The following is an 8,985-nucleotide window of genomic DNA, read 5'->3' as shown; positions in this document are numbered from 1 at the left end:
GTTTTTTTTTCATTTTTCGGAAATAGTGCCAATCGATAGATCTCGCCGAGCCCTTTTCGGTGGTGTGCCTAAGCTTTTTTTCGCACGGGAAGCATTTTTCCGAGGCGGAAACGTGAATTGCACGACTAGGGACCTAGGCCGGTTCCACCAATATGTATGACGAAGAATGTTTGAAGAGGCTAATATGGCCGATTTCGCGCCGCCACCGTGTCGCAGGCTGTCCGAGGAGGAGTTGACCGCGCGTGCAGGGCTGCGCGACATGCTCCCGGCTGGCGCCGCCGTGCACGAGTGCGTGCGCCGCGACGCGCAGCGAGGAGGCGTGCTGCTGGTGCCGAACTATGTTGCGCCGACTGAGGCGGCTCTGTTGGGGCACGCGGCGCAGGAGCTGCTCGTTCGTCGCGCAGAGCCCCCGGGCAGGGCCGGGAGAAGAGCTCCGCGCGAGTACAATTCGAAGACGCTGCCACTCGCGCAGCTGCGCGCTGGCCCACACATCATCCAGCAGTTTGGACGGCTGCCCGGTTCGACCCGCGTGGGGCGGGCGGCGAGCGTGCCCGGCGAGTTCGTGCAGGTGGCGCGCACGGGCAACCGCTCCGCAGGCCTCAACATGCACCACGACCGGAACCGTGCTCCCACGCGGCTGCTGACGGCGCTGCTGTACCTCGGAGAGCGGGCCGAGCCTGGAGGACACACCATCTTCCCTCTCTTCGACGCGCCGGCGGCTCGCGCCTCCTCGTCCCCCGCCGTCGCCGCCTCCTCCGCCGCCGCCGCCGCCGCCGCCGCGGAGAAGGAGGGTGCTCTCGCCCTCTCGTCCCTGCGCCGCCTCGTCCGGCCGCACCTGCACCAGCTCGAGCGCGACAACTCACAGGCTCTCATCTTTGCGGACGGGAGGGAGGGAGCGTTCGGCGGGGCGGTGCAGCGGCTGTGCGCCGCGGTGGTGCGCGCGGAGCAGACGGGCGTGCCGCCGCCCTGCCTCGCCGTGCCGCCGACGCCCGGCACGGCCGCAATCTTTTACCACTGGAGAGAGACGCGGACGGGGCTGGCGCCAGAGTGGTCCAACTTCCATGTCGGCTGCCCCTCGCTCGGCCTGCCCTCACGGCCCAAGCTCGCGCTGCAGAGCTTCCGGCTGAACCACTCGCTGCCGGTGGGGCCGTCGTCCGGAAGCTCCCGTGGAGTCCGCACCTCTCGAGGAGGAGGAGACTGGGCGGGCCGCCACAGGGCGTCGGGGAGGGCCAAGTGGTGAGAGACGACTCCGGCGCCAGCGGGGGGCAATGAAGGGCGACGGAGTGACATTTTGTGTTGTCGGCTATGGGTATCGTGAAGGTCTAGGTGAAGAAGGTTGCTTCCCCAGGATTAGTCTTCTCTGCGCTCACATTCACAGGGCAGGCAGAGCGGCGACATGTGACATGATCGCCTCCCTCAACCGTCAATCTGCCGGGCCGGCAATTTGCCCTGGCCGGCGTGGCGCTGGCGGCCGCCATGGCCGCCGCCGCGGCCCTCGTGTGACACCTCGTGCGGCTTGCGTGCCATCCACTGGAATCTGCCAAACGACTCGTAGGTCACATTGTAAACCTGAAAACTCCGTCCCCCGGGGGGTGTTGTCAAGGATTCCTAATGTGCAACAACCAGGCGCCGTGGCATCGTTGAGTGTGGAAAAAGAATTCGAGGCCGCGCTCTCGCGTCCTGTCGTGGCGGTACTGCGCAAACAAACACGTCGGCCTCGTCGGCCTCGCCAGCCGCGTCGACCCCCGCGCCCTCGTCGGCCTCTCTCCTGCTCCTGACAAGGGAGCCTTGAATGTAATAGCTGAAGACGATTGTTTCTCGAAAAAAAGCAGCGCCCGTAACAAACGCCGAAATTGGAAGACCGTCGGGCGCTAAGCCTTCAAGCTCCGCCGGTGCTTCTGAACCCGATATACACACAGATATGGCCCTCCTCACATCCCTCGCCCTCCTCAGCGGCGGCGACGTCCTCACGCGCAACGGACTGATGCGAGAGCGCAACGGACTGGTGCGACAATCACTCCTCTCGAGCACGCACATCAATCATCGAGCGCACCGCTCACTCGTCTGTCGCTCGCCACAGGCCAGCCTTGCTGCTCTGGCGATTTGCTTCCAGCAGGCCAGCGCTTTCAGCAGCACACCTGACGTCTCGCCGTCGCCGTCGCCGGCTCCGACGCCGTCGCCGTCGCCGTCGCCGTCGCCGTCGTGGCCGTCATCGTACCGCTTCATCGTCAACTCGTGCGGCGACATCAAAGGCCCGACAATGCACCGCAGGATCCTCGAGGCCACCGGCGTCGACTTCCGCCCAGAGGACGACGAGGTCCAGTACTCCAAGACGTGGGACTACATGCGCTCGCTCAGTCCGGACGCGGTTTTCCTCATGGGCGACAATGTCTACAACGATGGCATTCAGAACTGGGGCTCTGAGGGCTATGGCTCTCCGTATGGCCAGGCGATACCGTCGTACCTCAGCGACGCCTCGTCCGAGTTCATGATGCTGCACGGCTACATGACGGAAGCGGGCGAGCCGGGGGTCCACTTCCACTCGTACCTCGAGCTCCTAACTGACAAGCTCCACGACGGATACTCGCACAACGACGCGTTCGACCGCCTGCGCGCTGCGACCAGCAACCACATTCACGTCACATGGGACGACCACGACTATCTGACAAACGACCCTTCGAACCCGCACCTCTTGCGCTCCGAGTTTCGGCGCGTTGAGATCGACGCGCTCTCCGGCGTCGACCTTGAGCACATGCGCAATCCTCCGGGCTCGCAGGGCATCGAGCGCTCGTGGACGCAGAGCTTTGACAACCACGGGCAGGAGTTCGTTGTCCGCTTCATCATCCTCGACGAGGAGACGACGCACTCGTCGACAATGGGCATGAAGTACGTCTTTGACGAGACCTCGCCCACCGGGTGGAAGCCCGTCCGCGCGTCGGGCCCAGACCAGACGACGCCGACCCTCAACGCCGACCCGGCGTTCGTCGAAGACTTCGAGAACCCGTCTCGCCCCTTTTTTGGAGACGATCAGGAGCGCCCCCCACACTCTTCCGCACGCCCCTTCAGCTGCCCACCCTCGCGGTTGACGGCGCCCTCCTGCCTGTCCGCAGCTCGCGTGGTTCGTAAACGAGCTCAAGAAGCCCGCCGACTTGCGCCTGGTGTTCAACGGAGGCCCCAATTTTGAGATCGACTACTCGTACGCATCGCTCACCGATGTGCCCGGCGCCAAGCGCCGCTTCGTCGAAGCGCTCCGCGAAGCAAACGTCGAGAAGATTGTCTTCTTCGCCGGCGATTCCCACGCCACCTACGTGACGAAGGTCCCGGACCTGCTCCCGTATCCGATCTACACCGTCGTTGGGTCGGGCATGACTCAGGGCCTCTCGTACGATCGGTATGTCGGATACTGGGGCGACATCTCGCACCGCCATCTCGTTGCCGCCGGGTCCAACGCCAAGTACGACAACACCGCTTCCTTCGCCGAGGTGGAGCTCCTCTTCGACCCGGAGCCGCTTCTCCGCTTCACCCCACACCTCGCTGATGACGCGCGCACCGACGGCGCCGACCCGGCCGTCGTCGTGGGCGCCGACGCGAACGGCCGGTGGGGCCCGTGGCGCGAGCAGACGACCGACAACCCGGAGGAGATGTGGCCGGCGCAGTACGATATCCGGCTGTCGGAGCTCGTGAACCAGTACAACGAGGCGGTCGAGTCGCGACGCTTTGTCACTGAGAGCATCTACCTCAAGTACGAGCCACCCGCTGACCACGAGGTGACGGACGTCACTCTCTCAATCACGAACGCGAAGGGCGCGACCAAATACTTCCCCCTCGCCGCGGGCGCCTCGTGGCACCTCTGTGGCGAGGGCTACTGGGGGATGTGCAAGGACAAGTACGGCGCGTTCACATACTCCGTGCCGCGTGCCGGCGATTACATCCCGTCACACGAGAACCGGGCGATGTGCGAGCACGCCGGCCTTGTCGGCGACACAATCTCGTGGTCGATCACCGCGTTTGACAACACCTCTACGACCGTCGACTTCAAGTCGGGCACGCACACGCTGCTCATCCGCAACAACGCCCTCATCTGGCCAGTGGAGGACGTCGAGGCGTGCACGATGTACGGTTCCAGCGCAGGGGGTGTTGGCTGTGTCAACTTTACCTCGACGCGCGTCTCGTACTCGTTCGTCTCGGGCCCGACCATCGGCGTCGCCGTCGCAGACATCGTCGACGAGCCGGTGCTCTACGGCGGGTACAAGACCCCGGTCAAGGGCTTCGACTTTTCCACCGACTCCTTTGACCTTGCTTCGGTGCAGGAGCTCTACCAGCAGTACCGAGCGGTGCCGGGGCCGACGGAGGACGAGGGCCCGTCAGAAGACAAGCTGGCGGCCAAGGCTCGGCTCTCGGCCGCGTACCTACGCGCCTACTACCCGACCATCGAGGGGATGTGAGCCCCTCGACTGTGCGCGCTCATCTCTCGCCACCCTCCCGAAACTCCGTGCCATGCTCGCCTGTCTCGGGCAGGCTGGTAGCTACGCGGGGCGAGAGTACTAGTAGATAGATGCGTGTTCGAGAGCGTTTGGTGGGCGGCGGCATGGCGGTGGGCGTGCAAGTGCGCGACCGTGAGCCGTCGGCGCGTGTCACACCTGCCACAGCCGACCTGGTGCCCTGTTGTACTTTTGAGTTGGCGTGGTCTCCGTTGTGGTTGCCACCTGTGCCCTGTTTGTCCGGATGTCGGCCCGTTTTGAGTTGGGGGTCAGTGTTATCGGGTTGCTGATGTGTCTCCACTCGGGGGCACACCACTCACCACCGTAGCCACCGTCAGCTATCTATCTCACACACCGGAGAGGGGGGACGACACTGCTTCAGCAGCGAGCGTGCACCTCGATCCCGTACCTTATTTGTTATGACCCCTCCCCCCCCAATGAGCACACCAGCGAGGGAGGGCGAGACGATCGAGGGGTCCCGTACCATGCGGAATCGACCCTATCCATAGTTTTTCAAATATGGAGTGCGATGGCGGGTTGCGAGACACATAAAATTGAGAATGAATGAGAATGTGGGTCGGCGGCTTGGGTGAGTTCGCATGTCTCACAGTGGGCAATCCTCCTGGTTGTCCTTGAACGCGTAGCGCGTCATGCGGTCGTCGAAGCCGTCCCCCTGCAGCAGCTCGACTTGCACGTACGGCTGTTTGTCGGGTTTGATTTGCAAGAGCGCGATGCGCCCCACGTACGACCGCGAGCTCAACCAGTCACGACCACCCTCGCGTGGCTTCGCCTCCTCCAGCGAGCCCTTTTTGAATGCCGCCATGATCGAACGTTACGTGTGTGCAGGTGCACCTGCGAGTAGTGCTTCATCTTTTGACATGTGTGATGAGTTTGTCTTTTGGTCGGTTTACGCGTCGCTTATTAGATCATCTGGCCCGCTGGGTGCGCTTCTTAGCTCCCCGGCCCTGGGTGTGAGGTTACCAACTGCACTCCAAGTGCTCCAAGTGCTTAGACTCCCTCGCTCGCGTGGCAAATCGCGTTACTTACTACGCTTCCACCCCGTCTGTAGTGAGTGCCCCGGCCGCGTCCTGTGTGTGTTTTGATTAAGTGAGCTGCCGTTGAGCACATCATAAACTTGGTCGCCGGTCGGTCGCCCCCCCCCGCCACCCACCAGGATCCAGGACAAACACCGCTCGGCACATCTAGGACGCTGCGGGCTCGACGCCCACCTCAGAGGGGGCCCTGCATGCCCGTCGCTCGTTGACTCAGCGGCCGTCAGAAAGACATCGAAGATGAATTCTGTGAAGAGCGTGACATTTTCATTGTAGAATAAAATAAATTTAGCGCGAGATGGCGCAGCCTATAATACGCCCGGACGAATTTTTCATGATCGTGGCGATTGGGACGAGGCCGATTGTCCGGGGATGCGGACCTTGCGCCGGCGGGGTGGCGTCCCTGTGGGCACTGCCTGCGCTCGGACAAGTGCGCTCGGCACCCACGCAATGTGCCTCGCCGGGCACCGCCTCTGAGCTCGGTATATACTTTCCCACTATGCCACGTCGCCCATCCCGGGATGGGCGACGTGGTATAGTGAGAAATGATATACGTCGCCAACTGCAAAACCACACTCCCGGGTCGCGGAACATGTGTCCGGTTTGGTTGCCGGCCGGGATGCGGTCGATCGGTGGACTCCTTAGTGCTTAGAGGAATTCATTTTTTCGACCGTCGGACTGGGATTCGAACTGGCGACCCAGTGTGGTTTTGCAGTTGGCGACGGCGGCAGAGGATGCAGTGACGTGAACCCCCCCCCCTCACACACACACACACCGACGCACACACACACACCGACACACACACACACACACACACACACACACACACACACACACACACACACACACACACACACACACACACACACACACACACACACACACACACACACACACACACACACACACACACACACACACACACACACCGCTCACCCACGTCGCACGTGCACTGGGCCTTGCACTTTTAATGCCGTGGGGCTCCTGTCGTTAGACGTGGAGACGCGAGGGTCGCCCCCTCTTGCCCCACCACCTCGTGTGTGTGGAGAAGTTTACCTTACCTTACCTTACCTTAGATCATTTTTCCCACTCGATGTGCCACGTCGCCCAGGGGGAGAGAGGAAGCCAACGCGACGTGCGCAGAGGATGAGGATATAAACTGGGACGACGCAGCGGAGGGGATAGGCGAGGGAATCGAGGGACCGGAGGGCTTTCGCGACAGCGACGATGACGACGAAGAAAGGGGAGGGGACGGAGGGGCGACACGCAGGAGGAGCGAAATCGCTAACGGCCCGAGCAGAGAGGGCGACGGCGGGGCACGAGGGAACAACGGAGACGCTACCGATGACGCGAACCGAGGCACGGACGCCGGCGGGGACGGGGAGGGCGACAGCGACGTCGAGGTTGACGCAACCGTATCGAGAGCGCCACCCAAAAAGGGGCGGACAGCCATGGAGGTCACCGAATGGAGGGCGAACGGCACGATGCGAAAAGGCAGGGCGAGGCGGATGGAGAAAGAAGTGCCGAGAAGGCCATGGTGGAGGGGAGGGACGGGAGGACGAAAGAAGGGCGAGGAGGACGAGCGGCCCGCACAGACCGCGAGCAGACAGCGCCTGCTGGCCATTTCGAGACATTCGCCAAGAACGCTAGCAACATGGGAGGGCTTCGTGAAGGATGGATTGAAAAACATTCGAACAAAGAAGAGGCGACGGGAGGAACCGGCGGAGGATGCAGTGACGTGAGACACACACACACACACACACACACACACACACACACACACACACACACACACACACACACACACACACACACACACACACACACACACACACACACACACACACACACACACACACACACACACACACACACACCGCTCACCCACGCGCACTGGGCCTTGCACTTTGAATGCCGTGGGGCTCCTGTCGTCAGACGTGGAGACGCGAGGGTTGCCCCCCCTTGCCCCACCACCTCGTGTGTGTGGAGAAGTTTACCTTACCTTACCTTACCCTTACGTCGCCCATCCTGGGATGGCGGTTGGCGCCAACTGCACCGGTCGACCAAATTTCTCACGTCGAAAAGATCACCCGGCCATGAAATAAATAAATAAAAACGGGACACCTCTACTGTGAGATGGGTAAAAAGACCCCCGGCCATGAGATATGGCTTTATTTTCCTGCTCAGCCAGGCGCCGACGGTATTCAACCGCGCGACTGCAGAAAAGCCGTACACATGTGAGATGATACACAGCATTCGTGTACACGAATACCACCCCCCCCCGCCCTTCCCAACACTGGTTTGTCAGTCACTGGACACATCCGTCACATGGCGTCTCTGCTCGAGAAAAATGGGAACGGCGCATGCGAATGGGGAGGGGGGGGGGGGGTAGAGGAGCATGCTCGCCGCGCAACCCTAGCCTCTCTAGCCGAACTCTCTAGCCGTGCTCCTCTAACCCTAGCCGCTAGTTCGGCTAGAGAGGCATGCTCCGTTGCTGCACGCCTGCCTGCGCGATCGCACTCTGTGCACCCGGTCTCGCCAACCGAGCGCATGGTGCGCGCCTGCACGTGCGCAGCAGCACCCCTAGCACTCCTCCGCACACGGCGCACGTCCGGAGGGGCTCGCTGCCCCCGCAATACAACAGTCGGCTCCTCCAAAAGAGACGCCCCTGCGGAGCGGAGAGGGCCAGCTCTCCGAAGTGCGTCGCCACGATCACGGCAAGCCGAGGGAGATGTGCTTGACCGCCATCTTGGGCGGGCTAGTGGAGTCCATCGGGAGGAAGTCGAGCTCCAGCGAGGGGATCCTCGACGTGTACTCGCGCCAAGACCCGCGGCACGCACTGAGGAGGGCCGCGCGCGCCGGTGCGGCGGCCTCCGGCGGTGCCGCTAGCCCGGCTGCGGAAGAGGGCACCACGCAAGCAAACGGCGACGGCGGGGGGCCGCCCTTGCCGGCGGAGGGGAGGTGCGACGAGGGGCGAGTAGACATGTCTGGCGGGCTCATGTCTGGCGGGCCGCACCAGAGGAAGGCCGCGAAGGCGCACGAGAAGGGGAGGGCGGCGTAGAGCCACGGAAGCCACAGCTCGCGCGTGTCGCCCGAGCGGCCGTGCCGCGCCGCCGCGCCGCTCATCAAAAGGAGTGGGAAAGCGACGGCAGCGAGGAGCTGGATGCGGGGCGGGAGCGTGGACGGCCTTTGCGCGCCAAGGGAGGCGCCTGTAGCGGCGGGGAGGAGGGGAGCGGTGAGGGGAGGGGAGGGGATGGAACGGGAACGGGGAGGAGGGGGGGGGGGGGTCCCAAGGGGTGAGGGTATCGCAGCAGCAGTGGGGAAGAGGGAGAAGGGGGGGGGGGGGGGATGATCCCAAAAAAAAGGGGAAGCCGGGGGGGGGGGGGGGGGTTCCCCCCCAAGCTTCCAAAAACTAAAGGTGTGAAAAACCCCCCCCCGGAAAACCCCCCCAA

The 8,985-nt window shown here is 63.1% G+C and overlaps 2 protein-coding genes across 2 annotated transcripts in view; one reads left to right on the top strand and one right to left on the bottom strand.

Moving 5' to 3' along the window:
- Nucleotides 1-5,359: 5,359 nt before the first annotated feature.
- On the top strand, nucleotides 5,360-7,275 carry EMIHUDRAFT_246712 (hypothetical protein; the record flags this gene model as incomplete). The annotated part of the gene is made up of 3 exons (XM_005766056.1): nucleotides 5,360-5,457; nucleotides 6,645-7,053; nucleotides 7,129-7,275. 3 exons carry the CDS (start codon nucleotides 5,360-5,362, stop codon nucleotides 7,273-7,275), a joined length of 654 nt encoding a protein of 217 aa, XP_005766113.1.
- Nucleotides 7,276-8,245: 970 nt separating this feature from the next.
- EMIHUDRAFT_119766 (hypothetical protein) overlaps nucleotides 8,246-8,985 on the bottom strand; it is a gene marked incomplete at both ends in the record, with an annotated part of 1,791 nt that continues 1,051 nt past the window's right edge. Inside the window, one exon of the mRNA XM_005766055.1 lies at nucleotides 8,246-8,720. Within this exon, the coding sequence (XP_005766112.1) occupies nucleotides 8,246-8,720 (475 nt within the window). The remainder of the gene's footprint in view (nucleotides 8,721-8,985) is intronic.

Source organism: Emiliania huxleyi (genome assembly GCF_000372725.1).
Source record: "Emiliania huxleyi CCMP1516 unplaced genomic scaffold EMIHUscaffold_525, whole genome shotgun sequence".
NCBI classification, from domain to species: Eukaryota; Haptophyta; order Isochrysidales; family Noelaerhabdaceae; genus Emiliania; species Emiliania huxleyi.
The sequence above is the reverse complement of the archived record's forward strand: the minus strand, read 5'-3'. Positions and strand labels throughout refer to the sequence as shown.